Source organism: Mustela nivalis (assembly GCF_964662115.1).
Source record: "Mustela nivalis genome assembly, chromosome: 14".
NCBI lineage: Eukaryota > Metazoa > Chordata > Mammalia > Carnivora > Mustelidae > Mustela > Mustela nivalis.
The window spans coordinates 81,557,634-81,575,550 of NC_139033.1; the positions used below are offsets into that span (position 1 = coordinate 81,557,634).

General features: G+C 44.9%; 1 protein-coding gene and 1 long non-coding RNA gene across 4 annotated transcripts in view; one reads left to right on the plus strand and one right to left on the minus strand.

Moving 5' to 3' along the window:
• DGCR2 (DiGeorge syndrome critical region gene 2) overlaps nt 1-17,917 on the plus strand; it is a 94,722-nt gene that overhangs the window by 73,135 nt on the left and 3,670 nt on the right. For all 3 annotated transcript variants that reach the window (XM_082697496.1, XM_082697495.1, XM_082697494.1), the window contains 3 exons: nt 11,211-11,414; nt 15,911-16,063; nt 17,020-17,256. In XM_082697496.1, the coding sequence (XP_082553622.1) occupies nt 11,211-11,414; nt 15,911-16,063; nt 17,020-17,256 (594 nt within the window). The remainder of the gene's footprint in view (nt 1-11,210; nt 11,415-15,910; nt 16,064-17,019; nt 17,257-17,917) is intronic.
• LOC309847414 overlaps nt 1-17,917 on the minus strand; it is a 313,317-nt gene that overhangs the window by 66,201 nt on the left and 229,199 nt on the right. The gene's annotated exons all lie outside the window — the stretch shown is intronic.

Here is a 17,917-nt window from a genome sequence, read left to right on the forward strand (position 1 = left end):
TCTCCTTGACTAGTTTTTGTATCACATTTATATTCAATTTATGAGATCAATTGGGAAGATTTCTTTCTTTCTTTTTTTAAAACATTTTATTTATTTATTTGACAGAGAGATCACAAGTAGGCAGAGTGGCAGGCAGGTTGGGGGGAAGCAGGCTCCCCACTGAGCAGAGAGCCCAATGCAGGGCGCAATCCCAGGACCCTGAGACCATGACCTGAGTTGAAGGCAGAAGCTTAACCCACTGAGCCACTGAGGTGCCCCGGGAAGCTTTCTTTTTTACGAGTTTCTAAGTCTGCAGTAGTTGGGAATGATCTTGTCCTTGAGTGTTTGGTAGGCCATACCCTATGGGACTATATGGGCCTGGGAGGTGGGGGACTTTATAACTTGTTATTTAAATATAGAGTTGGTACTTGAACAACATGGGTTTAAATCCACTTATATGTGGGTTTTTTTTTTTCAGTAAATACAATATACTGTTGAAAATGTGTTTTCTTTTTTTATGATTTTCTTAATACTTTTTTCTTTAGCTTATTGTAAGAGTAAAGTATATAATGCATATTATATACAAAATCTGTGTTAATTGTTCATGTTTATCTGTAAGACTTTGGGTCAACAGTAGACTATTAGTAGTTACATTTTTGGGGTAGTCAGCAGGTACAGGTGGATTTTCAACTATGCAGAGGTCAGCACCCTTAATCAAGAGTCCACTAATTTCAAGCTTAGGGAAAAGTTGTGGGAATGGTACAAGGAACTTCCTCTCCTATACCGCCTATGCAGATTCATCAGTTAATTTGTTTTTTGCCATATTTGCTTATCATTTTTTCTCTGCATATTTATTCCAAACCATTTGAGAGTAAACCGAAGATACTGAACCTTCGAGGCCTAAATATTTGGTGTATTTCATAAGAACCAGGACACACACTTACATAACCATGACACAGTTATCAAAATCAGGTCATTTAACATGGGATTAGTGCTAAACAGTAATCCACAATTTGTTATGGCAGTTTTGTCAGTTGTTTCAATAATACATCTTATAGCTACTTCTTCCCTGGTTCAAGATCCAGTCCAGAATCAGGCATTGCATTTAGTTGTAGTGTTTCTTTAATTTCTTTTTTGTCTTTCAGTTTGAGTAATTTCTGTTGACATGTTTTACTAATTCTTTCCTTAGCTTTGCTGAGTCTGCTTATGAGACCACTGATGGCATTTTTCACCTGTTCGTTTTTGACATTTTTTTGTGTTTTTCATTTCTAGCTTTTCTATTAAAAAAAAAAAAAGATTTTATTTATTTGCGAGAAAGAGAGAAAGCACAAGGTGAGGGGCAAAGGGAAAGGGGAAGCAGACTCCCCACTGAGCAGAGGGACTTGATGCCAAGACCCCTGAGATCATGACCCACACCAGCTGAACCACCCAGGTGTTGCTGTTTTATTCTTTCCTGAGTTTCCATCTCTGTGGAATTTTTCATCTCATATATTATCTGCATTTTCCATTAGAGCTTTTAACATATTCATCATAGTATTTTAAATTATCTGTGGGATGGTTCCTTTATTTGAGTGTGGTTTGATTGATATACTCGTCTCTGGAGTTTTTGTGGGTTATTTTTTTCCGGCTTTTTTATGCCTTGTAATATTTTGTCGAAGATCAGATAGCTTGTGTAGGACAGTAAAGATTGAGTTCACTAGGTGGTTTTGGTCCATGGGAAGAGGCTTGCCTTTCCTTCTGATAGGACTTGCGTGTAGGAAGGGTTTTTACTGCAGTGGTGGTGTAGGGGGCCAGTGTGGGCAGGTTTGGGGCTGGGCTGTAGGTATCCTCCATGCATCCCAGCTTTCATATTCAGTAGCTGCCTTGTGTCTAGAGTGGAGTTGATTTTCCAAGGGGCTCTTCTTTTTTTTTTTTTTCCACTTTATTTTATTTTTGTTATTGGCAAATGTATTGTTTGTTTTAGGGGTACAGGTCTGTGATTCATCAGTCTTGCATAATTCACAGCTCTCACCATAGCACCTACCCTCCCAATGTCCATCACCCAGCCATCCCAACCCTCCCACCTGCTTCCCTCCAGCAACCCTCAGAGGATTGTCTCCTGAGAGTAAGAGTCTCTTATGGTTTGTCTCCCTCTCTGGTTTTGTCTTGTTTCATTTTTCCCTCCTTTCCGCTATGATCCTCTGTCTTATTTCTCAGATTCCTCATATCAGTGAGATCACATGATAATTGTCTTTCTCTGATTGACTTATTTTGCTCAGTATAATACCCTCTAGTTCCATCTGCATCGTTGTAAATGGCAAGATTTTGGTGTGTGGGGGGGGTTGATGGCTGCATAATACTCCATTGTGTATATATATACACCACATCTTTCTTTTTTCTTTTTAAGATTATATTATTTATTTGAGAGAGCGAGCATGAGAGGAGAGAGGTCGGTGGGAGAAGCAGACTCCCCGCTGAGCAGAGAGCTTGATGCAGGACTCAATCCCAGGACTCCAGGATCATGGCCTGAGCCGAAGGCTGTCATTTAACCAGCTGAGCCACCCAGGCACCCCATACCACATCTTCTTTATCCATTCCCCTATTGATGGTTATCCTGTTCCCCTGTTGATAGTTATCTAGGCTCTTTCCATAGTTTGGCTCTTGTGGACATTGCTGCTATAAACATTGTGGTGCAGGTGTCCCTTAGGATCACTACATTTGTATCTTTGGGGGTAAATACCCAGTAATGCAATTGCTGGGTCGTAGGGTACCATTTTTTTAAACTTTTTGAGGAACTTCCATACTGTTTCTCAGAGATGCTGAACCAGCTTGCATTCCCACCAACAGTGCAGGAGGGTTCCCCTTTCTCCACACCCTCGCCAACATCTGTCATTTCTCCAAAGGGCTCTTCTTAATGTTTGCTCTGCCCTCCGCTTGAGATTTTCCCTTTGGGCCACCCTTCAGGGAGACTGTCTCTTGCAGCTAGCTGTCTTAATGTGTGTGGCCTTCACAGCTCCAGCTGAAGTTGTGGATCAATCACAAGGGTTTTTCACCAGTGCCCTGAAGGGTTCCAGTGCTCTGATTAGGAGCAGTTGGGTGGGAAGCTGGGAGCAGGCTAACGACAAGCTTGGCAATTGGGCCAGTTCATTTGAGGCACATACTTGGCTTTCTCTGCTGAATCCTGCCTTGGAAGTGTGGGAAAAAATAGGCAAACTCATAGTCATTGACTAAATCCTCAATGTTCTGGGCTGGTTGCTGCAGGAGTGGTGTCAGAGCTATGTTGTCATATGGCCTAGCCATCGTCTGTGTATTTAGTCTCTTAGATACATCATGAGGCATGTGGTGTCACTTTGCCCTGACATTAGTGACATTAGCTTTGATCCCTGGATTAAGGTTGTACCTCCCAGATTTCTGTACTATAAAGTCTTAGTTTTTCCCATTTTGAAATTAATAAGTAATATGTGAAGAGATCCTTTGAGGCCCTGTAAAATTCTTGTTCCTTATCAGACTCGTACCTGCTGATGCTGCCATGTACTGGCAATTTTTTAACTCTCATTCCTTCCATGTGTACTAGTGGGCATTCTTTTGTAAGGAAGAGCATTCCCTTCTCCCCCATTTATTAATCTCTTTATTTGTATTAGAATGCACTCTTGGATTTTTATTATATAAAATGGATTATAATTCATGAGTACCATTATTTATTTTTATGGTTAATTTGACCCATTTATGCTGGTATATATGTATGTGTGTGTATTTATTTATTTATTATTATTATTATTTTTTTGAAATTGACATTTTTATTGAGATCCTGTAGGTTCAGATGCATTTAAAGTAAATAAAGTAAAGTAGAGCGATCCATTAATATATTTTCCCTATTCCCCCAAATGGGAGTGTTTTGCAAAACTGTAGTATATAATCACAACCAGGATTATTGACTTGGACATAATCCACTGATTTTTATTCAGCTGTTTTCAGGTTTACTTGTATTCATTTATGCTTGTGCACGTGTGTGTGTGTGTGTGTGTGTGTGAGAGAGAGAGAAGGATTTATAGAATTTTATTACTTGTGTAGGTTCCTTTTTTTTTTTAAGAGATTTTATTTATTTATTGGACAGATAGAGATCAAAAGTAGGCAGAGAGGCAGACAGAGAGAAAGGAGGAAGCAGGCTCCCTGCGAAGCAGAGAGCCCAAAGTGGGGCTCAATCCCAGGACCCTGGGATCATGATCCAAGCCAAAAGCAGAGGCTTTAACCACTGAGCCAGCCAGGCGCCCCTACTTGTGTAGGTTCCTTTAACACAGTTGAGATATGAGTAGATCCAGCACCATAAAGAGCCTCCCTATTATTGCTTTATAACCACACCCACTTGCAGCCACTGTCTGTAGTGGTCGAATTCTGCAGTGAATCCACTTGGTCCTGAGATTTCTTTGGGGGCTAGTTTTTAAATTATGCATTCTACTTAGTTGTTGGTTACAGGACTGTTCAGATTGTCTGTTTCACATTGAGTGAATTTTTGATAATTTCTGGTTTGCAAAGAATTGATCCATTTCTTGGGGCGCCTGGGTGGCTCAGTGGGTTAAAGCCTCTGCCTTCGGCTCAGGTCTTGATCCCAGAGTCCTGGGATTGAGCCCCACATCGGGCTCTCTGCTCTGCAGGGAGCCTGCTTCCCTTCCTCTCTCTGCCTGCCTCTTTGTCTGCTTGTGATCTCTGTCTTTCAAATAAATAAATAAAATATTTAAAAAAAAAAGAATTGATGCATTTCTTGCAAATACTCAGATTTATGGGCATAGAGTTGTTCATGGTGTTCTCTTATTAACCTTATGACGGCAGGATTTATGTGATGTCCCCTATTTCATTCCTGCCCTCGGTGATTTGAGTTTTTCCCAGTTTGATTTTGCTAGAGGTTTATCAGTTCTGTCGATTTTTCTTGAGAACCAGCTTTTTGTATCATTGATTATTCTCTTTCAGTTTCACTGATGATTGCTTTTTATTATTTCCTTCTGTTTGCTTTCTTTTTCTAGTTCATCTTGTACTCTCTGGACTCAGCCTTCCCCCAGAGTGCCTTGGAGGACCTGGGCATTAGTTATATTCATGGCTTTTACACCCTTTCAGTGGACAGAGCTGAGACTGGTGTGTGTGCCTGCATATGTGTGTGTCTATGTGTGGATATCCTGGATATAGATTTTTCATACTAATTTAGTTGTTTTAATGATTATAGATGTACTCAAGTTTCCTGGCTCCTTTTCAGTCAGTTCAATAAGTCATATTTATTTAGGACATAACCTATATATCTAAATTTTCTGCTTCATTCTTGTACAATTCTCTAAGCATTCTCTTGTGATTTTTGGAAGCATTCGTATATATCACTTTGACCTTTTGATTCATAATATTATTTATACTTTCTTCTTTCTTGGTTAGTCTTCCTGAAGGTTTGACTCTTTGATTCATCTTTGTGAATATTCGGTTTTGGGTAGTAATGGATTCTCACTATTGTGTATCTGTTTTCTGTGCTGTTAATTTTGTTCTTTTTTTATTTTTTTAAGATTTTATTTATTTATTTGGCAGAGAGAGTTCACAATAGTCAGGCAGGCAGAGAGAGAGCAGGGGGAATAGGTTCCCTGCTGAGCAGAGTGCTCCATCCCAGAATCCTGAGATCATGACCTGAGCCTCCTATCGTTTTGTAGTCGGTATATTTCCCCCTTCTAGGAAATCATTCTTACCATAGGTTATAGATCATATGATTATTTATTTATTGGACAGAGAGAGAGATTTCACAATAGGCAGAGAGGCAGGCAGAAAGAGAGGGGTAAGAAGGCTCCTTGCTGAGCAGAGAGCCCGATGCAGGGCTCGATCCCAGGACCCTGAGATCATGACCTGAGCCGAAGGCAGAGGCTTAACCCACTGAGCCACCCAGGTGCCCCTGGGCCATTAATTTCTACTGTCAGTTTCTATCCTTTTACTTTCATTAGGTTTACCCTTTTCTTTTCTTTTTTAGGATTTTATTTATTTATTTGACAGAGGCAGATCACAAGTAGGCAGAGAGAGAGAGAGGAGGAAACAGGCTCCCCCCTTAGCGGGTCATGATCTCAGGGTCCTGGGATGGACAGTCCCTGTCACATAGAAAGCTCTCAACACATGTGAACTATTTTCATTTTTTTTCATTATTATTACATCTTTTTGTGCTAGCTTCCTTTCATTTTGCCTTTTTGTACTCTTTTAATTCAGTCTTCAAATTGATTTTGGCACCTTATTCTCTGCTGTTTATGCAGGATTTTTCTTCCTTTTATCTTTTCCAGACTTACATGAACTTAACTTTTCTCTAGTCTCTTTTTTTTCCTATACTGGTTCAGAAATTGTGTTATATATGCCTGTCATGTTAGTGGTTACCCTTACGTTTTTAAAAGCCATAATGGATTTATTTTTTTTTTTTATCTGAAGGCAGTCAGTGTCTCTAATTTCCTTCCTGTTAATACAAAGACCCTATGTTGTGAGGCCATTCTAAGATCTGAATTACAAATTTACAGAATTTGCTGCGCAGTAAGTAATTTCTTTTCTCCCTAATGAAGCCTGTAATTTGCAGTGGACCGGTGCCACTTCGCGTTCACTGATCAAGTGAGGAAGATCTAAACTGCAGGGGGCCTAATTTCTACTCACTGTGCGAACCAGCTTCTAAGAAGGCTTAAAAAGGGACATTGGGAGGATGCTTGTAACCAGCCCTTATCATCCAGTTCTGCAGAGCATGTGCCATGCGTCTGCAGCTTGGGTACACCTCCCCTTCCCTAGACAATGAATTCCCAAGGGACCTCACAGGCTGCTCAGGACAAGTGTGCTTTTGAATGAATTCTTTTATGGGTATCAGTCAAAAAGTCACTGTCAGCTGGAATTGGAAAGCAGAGGGGTTTTTTTGTTTTGTTTTTTCTCCAGTGGCAGCCATTTCAGCCCTAAAGCTCAATTCTTTGAAGGGCCAGTTGACACACTTCCCTGTGCACCTAAAAATAAAAAGTTTTAAAAACAAAAAAACCCTACTCTATATATGGCTTTTGCTCCAGTTGTTCCACAGCTTCTGACTTACATGTACTTGTCCATTATTTTACGTTTACTTTGTTTTTATACTTCTGAGATGAATCACTTTCTGTTTTACGAAGTTAGCATTTGTGTACCTTTCCTCACATGTTCATCAGTTTCTTTATTATTTCTTCTCGCATCCCACTTCTTTCTGGGTTCAGCTTTTTATTTCTCAGATACATTCTTCAGGAGCTCTTTGAGACGTGGCTTTGGTGTTAGTGCTACACTCTTCTACTCTCTGAACGAAAGGTCTGTATTTTTTGCCCCCAGTCCTGAATGTTCGTTTAGCTGGGTCTAGATCTGTTGGTTAACAGTTACTTTTTCTCAAGACTTTGAAGATGGTATTTTATTGTTTCTGCCTGTTCCTTACTCTGAACTCTCATATGCCTTTCCTTGGTTTGTTAGGTATATTATAAATTTTAAAACTTCTTATCTTCTTGCTCCACGAGCAGACCGTGAGCACCCTGCCAAGGTGGCCAGGTGCCCCAGTGTGATAAGGTCAGCCTCTGCCATGAGTTCTCCTTCTTCCCTTCTGACTGTGACCTAGTGATGGTCAAGTGTTCCAGTGAAATCCCCCCATGCCTTTGCTTGTGTACTCGGCCCTGACCCCCAGTAAAGCACTTGCTGTGGCTCCTCACTCCTTCTCTGCTCCCCACCCCCACTTGGTTGAGTAGCACGCTTGGTGTTCTTCCTGTGTGATCCCTTCTTGGTGTGCAATGACTCTGTCCATCCAGAACCTATGAGTATAATGCACATTGTTTTCCCCTGCCTCCCCTGTACCCCGCCTTGTGGCCACACCTGACTGACCATTGCCTGGAGGTACAACTCTCTTTTGAGAGTTTCTTCGTTGATATGCTGAGGTTTCATCACACTATGTCTAGTCGTTGATTTTTTTAAAAATTTAATTAATTTATTTATTTGTTAGAGAGAGAGAGAGTGCACAAGCAGGCAGAATGGCAGGCAGAAGCAGAGAGAGAAGCAGGCCCCCAATGAGCAAGGTGCCTGATGCAGAACTCAATCCCAGGACCCTGGGATCATGACCTGAGCCAAAGGCAGTGGCTTAACCAACTGAGCCACCCAGGCGTCCCAAGTTACTGATTTATTTTTATTGGTCCTTTTAGGAGCCCTGGGGATTTATGTGTTTTATTAATAATGGGAAGATCTCAGCCATCATCTCTCTTTTTTTTTAACAGCTTTATTATGATATAATTCACATACTTGACAATTCACTCATTTAAAGTGTACCATTTAGTGCTTTTTAGTATATTCAGAGGTAACTGTAACTATTAACACTAACTCCGTGTATATCTATATACATTCTACGATATACATTTTATTCACATTCGCTTCAGATTGATACTAGGTTCATTTCAGTGATATGTGGAATGTTAACCTCTTAAAACCCAATTTCCTTTCTTTCGTTCTCTGGTATTATCATTATACACATTAGGTCTATTAGTGTTGCGAACAAACAAAACATTCTTAATTACCACCGCCAGTCATTTCTTTAGCCTGGAACAGCTTTGCTTCCACACACCTCCTTTGGGCTGTTATCAGCAAACACATACATTACATTTCTGTATGTTAGAGGCCCAATACTATGTTATAAACACAATATCTTTTTTTAAGATTTTATTTATTTATTTCAAAGAGAGATAGAGAGCACAAGTAGGCAGAGTGGCAGGCAGAGGGAAGGGAGAAGCAGGCTCCCTGCTGAGCAGGGAGCCCATTGTGGGACTCAATTCCAGGACCCTGAGATCATGACCTGAGCCAGAGGCAGCCGCTTAACTGACTGAGCCACCCAGGCACCCCATAAACACAGTATCTCTTACAATTGCTTTTTCATTCAGTTAAGAGGGAAAAAATATTCATTTATGGAGCACCTGGGTGGCTCAGTTGTTAACCGTCTGCCTTCAGCTTAAGTCATGATTCCAGGGTCCTGGGATTGAGCCCTACATTGGGCTCCCTGCTCAGCGGGAAGCCTGCTTCTCCCTCTCCCACTCCCCCTGCCTGTGTTTCCTCTCTCGCTGTGTCTTTCTCTGTCAAATAAATCTTTAAGAAAAAAAAACTATATTGACTTTCATAATCACATGATTATCTTTTCTAGCGCCTTTTGGTTGTTTTTTGTATAGATCCAAATTGCTCTCGGAGGATCACTTTCTTTTAGCCTTAAGAACTTCCTTTGGGGGGCGCCTGGGTGGCTCAGTGGATTAAGCCGCTGCCTTCGGCTCAGGTCATGATCTCAGGGTCCTGGGATCGAGCCCCGCATCGGGCTCTTTGCTCAGCGGGAGCCTGCTTCCTCCAATTTCTCTGCCTGACTCTCCGCCTACTTGTGATCTTTCTCTCTGTCAAATAAATTAATAAAATCTTTAAAAAAAAAAAAAAAAAAAAAAAAAAAGAACTTCCTTTGGGGTGGGGTGCCTGGGTGGCTCAGTCGGTTAAGTGTCCGACTCTTGGTCATGATCTCAGGGTTGTGAGATAGAGCTCTGTGTCTGACCCTGTGTCAGGCTCTGCACTTCATGTGGAGTCTGCTTAGGAGGCTCCCTTTCCCTCTCTCTGCCCCTCCCTCCCCTCATGCTCAAACTCTCTCCCTCAAAAAAAAAAAAAAAAAAAAGACCTTCCTTTGTTATTACTTATAAGGCATGTGTGAATGCGGCAAATTAGGTCTTGTCTGTTTGGGGAAAGTCTTTATGTTGCCTTCAGGTTTTGAAAGCTAGGTTTGCTGGGTGTAGGATTCTGATAGTTTTTTCTTTGAGCATCTTGAGTATGTTATCCCACTGCCTTCTCATCTCTCTTTTTTCTTCTGAGAAATCATTTGTTAGTTAGCCTTACGGGGTTCTCTTATAAGTAACGTGTCATTTCTGGCCTGCTGTTCTTAAGGTTTTCACATTTTCTTTGATGTTAGCACTTTTACTATGATGTGTGTGTCTGACGTGCTTAGGGCTCTTTGTATTTATCCAACTTGGAGTTTGTTACGCTTCCTACATGTATAGGTTTTGTTTTTCAATGAGTTTGGGAAGTTTTCAGCTGTTATTTCCTCAGATACTTTTTTCTGCTCCTTCTGCTCTCTTCTTCTTCTGGTACTTCTGTTTTGTGTGTGATGGTGCACTCAGTGGTGTCCCATGTTTCTCTGAGGGCTGCTCATTTTTCTTCATTCTTTTTCTCCCTCTTCTAACAGAGATCAGTTCTATGTGAGTTTCTTGCCCTGCATATTCCTGACCACATGAGCCGATGTAGATCTGACTCCAGTCCTTTCTTTTTTTTTAAATTTCATTTATTTGTTTATAATTTGCCAGAGGGAGAGAGACAGCAAAAGGGGGAACACAAGCAGGGAGAGTGGGAGAGAGAGAACAGGCTTCCCGCTGTGCAGGAAGCCTGATGTGGGGCTCAATCCCAGGACCCTAGGATCATGACCTGAACCACAGGCAGGTGCCTAACAACTGACCCACCCAGGCACCCCAACCCCAGTCTTCAGTGAAGCTCAGACCCATGGTTGTAGGATTTGTGATGCGTGTTTTTAGATATCTTTACTCCATTTGAGGATGGAAACAAACATCTTCTCATGTCCCTTTGCCTTTCACTGAGCATGTGTCTTTTGCAGAGCTGCCCCTGCCTCATCCTTCATCCCTTCCTCCAGGCATCTGTTGTGTCTAGTGCTTGCTTAGGGCTCTGAGCTGTCAGCTTTCTCTCGTCTCTGGTGATGGCCATTTCTCTTCCTCCTGCCCCACAACAGCTCTGCACAGAGTTTACTATGTGTTTCTCAGGACTAGTGGACTGTGTTTTCAAGCGGAGCCAGCAGCTTCTTGGGAGAGTAATTGGAGACATTCTCAGATGTGTTGTAAAATGGTTAACATGCATGACAGCTACATTTTAAAACTGAGGAAATTTCTTAGTAAACTGCTTAGGCAAATCCTTGAAAGCAAACACTTCTCCATGGGCTTTTCCCTGGCATCTAGCACTCTTCTCTCTCCCAGCTGTCTGGGCTCATGGCCAGGTGTGCCCTGATCAGGCTTTGTCCTAACAGCGAGTTGTAGTGACAACCTCTCTCAGATAGCCACTTCCTGTGGCTGTGGGCCAGACTCACACACTTCGGCACTGAGAGGGCTCTCTGGTTGATTTTGCTAACTCTTCTGTTGTCGTGTCTGCTGCCCAATGATGCATACGTATATGCATGTATGTGCATGTTGCAGGTCAAACATGCGTTGACATCAAGGACAATGTGGTGGATGAGGGGTTCTACTTCACCCCCAAAGGAGACGACCCATGCCTGAGCTGCACCTGCCATGGTGGGGAGCCTGAGATGTGTGTGGCTGCCCTCTGTGAGAGGCCCCAGGGCTGTCAGCAGTACCGCAAGGACCCCAAGGAATGCTGCAAGTTCATGTGCCTGGACCCAGGTGAGACTGATGGTGGGTCACAAGTCAGCCCCTGTGTTCTAAGCTGGAGCCCAGATGTTCCTTCGCTTTCTCAGTGGTGGGCACTCGTGAGAGCTCATGGCACATGGCATAGCAACATTTTGTTTATGGAGCTGTTCAGCCAGCTTTGATGGCCAACTACTCTTGAGAGCATGTGTGTGTCACATGACCCGGCCTTCTCTAACTGCCACCTCACAGGTTGGCTTGTGTCAGCTCTCAGGTAGGTAACCAGTATTGTACATCAGTGAACTTGAATTTGAATGAGGGTGCCTGTTCATGAATCAGCTGTAACTGATTGCTTTATATCTGACCTATCTTTCTCCTCTCAAGATTTATGTCCCCATTTTAGCTCTTTTCTGTGTTTGGTGAGTGGGGGGTAATGACAGTTTTTATTTGCTTATAGTCATCAATTTCTACCGCTAAAATCTTTCAGGAGAAAGTTTTGAGAAACTAACTCCATTCTACCAGGTGGTGTTTGTGATTAGACACTATGCAGGCATGTGGTCTCTAGATAGCCCTCTTCCTTTCCTTTCCAAAGGAAAAAGAAAAGAGCAGCAGGGAGCAGTGTACTCTGTATGACAGTTAGTGGGCATCACAGTCATACAACATGCTGGATTATTCTCCACACCAGTGCAGTTGGCATCTCTGAATTCATAATCTCAAGAGAACTGTAAATCAAAAGCATGAATTTGTTTTTTTATCTTGGCAGTGTGAGACAGACGTGGACAGGGCCTTGTGGAAGTCCCTAAGCTCATGGACCCTGTAGAAGAGAAGCTTGGGCAGGGCATGGTGGCCATCTCCATCCTTCAGGGCCCCTGTGGAGGAGAAACTGGTTTGCTTAGTGCTCGTGGGACAGGAGTTGGAACTGGTGTGTGAGAGCCACAACAACTAGAACTCTCGTTAAGAAGAGAGTTGTCAGTGTCCCTGCATGCCAGGAAGGGCGTCTGCGGGAGAGGGCAAAGCAGTGTCAGAGGGTGTCTGAGGTTTGGCTGAATCAGACACTTTGGCACAAGTCCTAGAGGTGCAGTCGGCTGTGAAGAGTACACAAGAGCCTCCCAGGGAGAGTGGAACTCAGTGAGGGTACACTTGGGCCTCCCTGTCTCACAGAGTAAATCGTACCTGCTTGTATAAGATGCATTCCTATGGGATTCTGACAAGCACTAATTAGGTGCTTACCAGGTCTCCTGTGTCCTGGCCACATCACTCTGAACCCCCAGCTCACTTACCTTCCACAGGAGTCAAAGACTGGCTTTTACAAGCCACATCACATGTGTTTCTCATTCCATTTCTTAGGAATCTATCCATATTGCCTTACCCCTCCATCTAGGCTTTGTCAGAATGACCAGGCCTGTGTAAGACCTGTAGGGCCTGCCAAGCCCTGAGGACTTCTCAGCAGTACAGGGCTTTCAGGGCATCTGGTTGAGACCATAGCTGCTGCAGGCCATTCTCCTGTGCAGCCAGAGCAGCTTATCCAGGGCTTATTCCTGCCTCTTGTTTAGTGTTATGTTTGCAGGCTCCTGCCTGCTTCCCAAGCTGAGTGTTTTCTCCTGGGAAGTACCTGTATTCCAACAATGACAGAGAAACTGCCACCCAAACTGGGATGTTGGGAAAGTATCCCCTTCAACAAGGCAAGGATGTCTGCTCTCACCACTCTGTTTAGGGTTCTACAGGAGGTCAAGGGCAGTGCCAGAAAATGAAAAGGTGTCCAGACGACAAGGGGAAATGAAATTATGTTTTTTTTAGTAGATGATATGATTGTCTGCATAGAAAATCGCAAAGGAGCTGCAAGAAAGTTACTAAAATTAATTAAGTGTGTTTAGCAGGGTCTCCACATACAAAGTCAATATACAAAATTCCATTGTTTTTATATATGCTACCTGTGGATAGTTGGAAATTTAAAGATCTAAAAAAAAAGGACCATTTACAGTAGCAACTAAAAAACATGTCTTAGGCATAAGCCTTCCAAATATATGCACAACCCATAAAATACTGATGAAAGACATCAGAGGAGAGGTATACCACGTTCATGGATCATAGGACTCAATATCATTAGGCAGTTAATTACCCCTAAGTTATTTATGGATACAGTGCTGTCCTAACCCAAATTCCAGCAGACTTTTTACAGACATTGACAAGCTGATTCTAAAATTTATGTAGAGGAGTGCCTGGCTGGCTCAATCAGTGGAACACATAACTCATGATCTCAGGGTTGCAAGTTCATGTCCCACATTGGATGTAGAGATTACTTAGAAATTTAAAACAAAACAAAACTTAAAAAAATAAATAAAATTTATGTAGAAAGGCAAAGGAAATTAGACTAGCTAAAACAGTTTTTGAGAAGAAAAAGTTGGAGGACTCATGGTACCTGATTTAAAACCTACTGTCATAGTAGTATGGTCATAGTAATCAAAACAGTGTGGTATTATCAGAAGAAGAGACACGTAGATCACTGGAACAAAATAGTCTAGAAATAGTCCCACACTTATATGGTCAACTAATAATTGACAATAGTACAAAGGCAATTAAATGGGGAAAGGATATCTTTAAACAGATGGTGCTGGAACAGTTGGACATCCATATTAAAAATACATATATACACATACATACATATATACCTTTAACTACACATCTTACAATGTATAAAAATTAACTCAAAATGGTCATAGACCGGGTGCCTGGGTGGCTCAGTTGGTTAAGCAACTGCCTTCAGCTTAGGTCATGATCCCGGAGTCCTAGGATCGAGTTCCATATTGGGCTCCCAGCTCCATAGGGAGTCTGCTTCTCCCTCTGACCTTCTCGCCTCTCATGGTCTCTCTCACTGTCTCTCTCTCTCTCCCAAATAAATAAATAAAATCTTAAAAAAAAAAAAAATGGTGAAAGACCTAACTAGAAAACCTTACGTTGTAAGACTTCTAGAAGAAAAATATATACTCTAAAAAAAATTAAGTACATTAAAAGAAAATAGAGAACATAGAAAAATCTTTGTGACCTTGGGATAGGCAACATTTATAGCTGACCAGTCATGGTGTGAGTCCCCAAGGACCCAAGAACTGGCTTCTGTCTCCTAGGACAGTGCTGTCTTCTTTGTGTCTGACTGCAGGTGGCTTTCTTCTAGGGGATGCTTCCTCCTTCCTGGTAATCACCATGGAGGGATGGTCAGGGACCTTTACTGTGTCCTTGAGTTTATTTTGGAAGTGATTAGTAAGAGTCATTGCAAAGGGACTGTTGCTTAAGCAGGTGCCCCCTTGGGATCTCTGAGCTGGCCACCAATTAACAGACATGTCAGCAGCCCCCTGAGCTGACAGTCGTCCTCCCACAGACAGACAAAATGTTCCCTTAACACTGGAAGAGGATCAGAGGCACCAGAAAAGCAGCTAATTGGGGAGAGGATGTATCCTTTATACATGTTTACTTCCCAAGTTTTGTCAGCAATAAGTGCAGCTTTGAGGGAGGCTCCCTGGCCCTGTGGGAGGAGGGCAAGAGTAAGCTCAGACCATCTGCAATGGTGTGGAGCTGGCTGGGCCAGCAGAAGCAGTAGAAGGGCCCCGGGAGCCCGGCCTCTCACATGGAATCCTTGTTGGTCATGGAGTGTCTCCTTGGAGGGGATCTGCCTGCATGGCTGTCACAGAGTTGGAAGTCAACAGTCTGTGGCCTGCCTTCTGGGCCGTGGAGGCAGGTACTCTCGGGAGCACTTCCTGGTCCTATTAGTCTGTGACTTGGTATGAGTGGCCCATCTCACCTCAGTGAGAGCCCATGGGGAAGTCTGTCCCCCTGTAGGCACTCAGCCAGCGCAAGTTCTCTTCCCTCACGTCTCCTCCAGTGTTCACCACGTGTGCTCCCCCCACGGCAAGCATCGGACAAGCACTGGTGGGCACCAGGGCAAGGCAGGCTCTCTCCGTGTGGGCATAGTCAACATTTGGGACTGAGCACTGTGACGTGGGCCCTTACTGTGCTTGGCAAGCTGCTGAGCAGCACCACAGGCCTCTACCCACCAGAGGCCAATAGTGCCTCCACCCTTGAGGGGTTGGTGGGGACCAAGAGTCTCTCCAGATGTTGTCACATGTTCCCTGGGAGTTACAGAGTCTCCCAGGTGAGCATCCCTGGTCTAGAGTCCAGGAACTTGGTCACATGTGCCTGATTTTGTCCTGTGTGGTTGGGGGTACGGGGACCTATAGCAGAGCCTCTTAGGCAGAAGGGGCTCATTGAATGGAACTTAGTGCTAGGCTGGAAGGTAAAATATTATTCCTGGCCCACAATTTGCGTCTCTTCTTTGGTGTTAGCGCAGTATTCATTACTTTGAGTTGTTTCATTTCTTCTGTCTCTCCCAAGATCATCAAGTGCAGGGAATCAGGAAGCACTTGCCTTTTCCACATACCTGCCTGGTGGTGAAAGGCTGTGGCCTTCCCGTACCACTAAGCACCTGGGGGTCAGTCTCCCCTCTTAGAGAACAGCCAGTTTCCTTCCTCTCCCTGTAACAGATGGCAACAGCCTATTCGACTCCATGGCCAGTGGGATGCGTCTGATCGTTAGCTGCATCTCCTCCTTCCTCATCCTGTCGCTGCTGCTTTTCATGGTCCACCGGCTTCGCCAGAGGCGGCGGGAACGCATTGAGTCCCTGATCGGAGCCAACTGTGAGTGCGGCTCGCCCTGCCAATGACAGCCCCAGTGGAGGCCCCACTCCAGGCTAGGTCCCCTTGAGAGACTGGGAGGGCACAGGAAGCAGGAAGGGGCAAGGAAGAAGAAGATACTGATAGGGATGCCCCAGCTTGTCCCCAGCACCTGAGGAGCTGGAGGAGCTGTCCTGGGGACCTGAAATCAGGCCCTAGATATGTGAAGGGAGGGACACATTGTCAGTGCCAGCTGCCCCCAGGCTCCCCCGCCCCTCCAGGCCTTGAAACAGGACCCACAGCTGCTGTTGCATGTTCTGATCAGTGATGTTACCTTTTCTGGCACCCTGGACTGTGAGTGGGCCACCTGCGGGGTGGAGAGGGGGCAGAGCAGCAGATACCCAGAACTGTTAGGCAGCTTAGGGTGTGACTTGCCCTCTTCAGCCCAAGTTCTCTGCAATGAGAGGCCTGTGCCCTCAGTAGAGCTGGAATTGCTCCTTGTCTCAGCAAGCAAGCCAGGCTCCCCAGCACCCAGTCCCCCAGTCCATGTGGGGAGCGGTGGGATGGTTACAGACCCCAAGGGCCCGAGGGCTCTTGAGTCAAGGTGGCAGGAATGCTGAGGGGCTGTGCCAGCTGCAGTTGGGGGCCTTAGGGCACTGAGAGCCAGCGTAGTCCTTGCTCAGACCCTCAGTTCCCACCAGGTCAGCTTCAGAGACCCTCAGGTGGGAGGGTGCGGTGATGGCTGGGCAGCAGAAGTGGCAGGAAGTAGTGAGGGGTTGCACATGGGTTAGGGCCAGGAATGGACTGAAGGAGGGGGTCCGGGTGGGCAAGCTGGGCATACGAGTGTGACAGTCAGGATACCTGACCCCTTGGGCCTGGGGTTGCAGGTCCAGCCTCGAGAGGAGGTGAGTGACTTGGGGACTGAGCTGCGTGCCTTTGAGTGACGTGGTTCTATTGCTTGTCTCCCTGTGGTTGTGCAGTGCACCACTTCAACCTTGGCCGGAGGATCCCTGGCTTTGATTACGGCCCAGACGGGTTCGGCACCGGCCTCACGCCACTACACCTTTCTGACGATGGGGAAGGCGGCACGTTCCACTTCCATGACCCTCCGCCTCCCTACACCGCATATAAGTACCCAGACATCGACCAGCCCGATGATCCGCCGCCGCCCTACGAGGCCTCCATCAACCCTGACAGCGTGTTCTATGACCCCGCAGGTGCTTCCCCCACAGGGACAGGGAGCAGCACGTCACTAACCTTCCACCATGTGCAGCCAGTGGTCCTCCCCCCCAGTCCGCAGGACCCTGAACCTCCACTTCCTCCTGGTCTTCTGCTTTTCCCTTGGGTTTCCGTTTAAGGTGGAAGATATTGCCATGTGTCGGTAGGCGGGCTCTTCCCAGGGTTACCCATGCAGAGGACTGCTGGCAGTTGTCACACTGCCACTGGCCTTCCTCCTGTGAACACCTGTTAGCAAGCAGCCCTTGGGGTGTACCCAGCTGGGCTTTGTGGAGAGCTGGGGAGCCAGGTGCTGGTCGTTGTGGGGACAGGGCGAACCCAGAGCTACAGGGGCCAACCCAGAGCCAACTGTTTGGCCCTAAAGACACGTGTATGTGTCATGAGCTCAAGAGACACCATCATGACGTTGCCTCCTGTCTGGAAGCAGTTCTTTTGAGAAAGCACTGGTTCTCTGATGTTCGCCCCAATGACTCAGATCTGTTATCCGTCTGATACCCTGAAAGCCCGTTCCTAACAGGGCCATGTTGCACAAAGGCCGTGCCGGCTTCCTCACCACTGCCTGGCTTGTCCCTGTGCCTGGTGTGCGACTCAGGTGTCCCATCCCATCTGCCGCTGTGTGAATACTGTCTCTTACACACGACC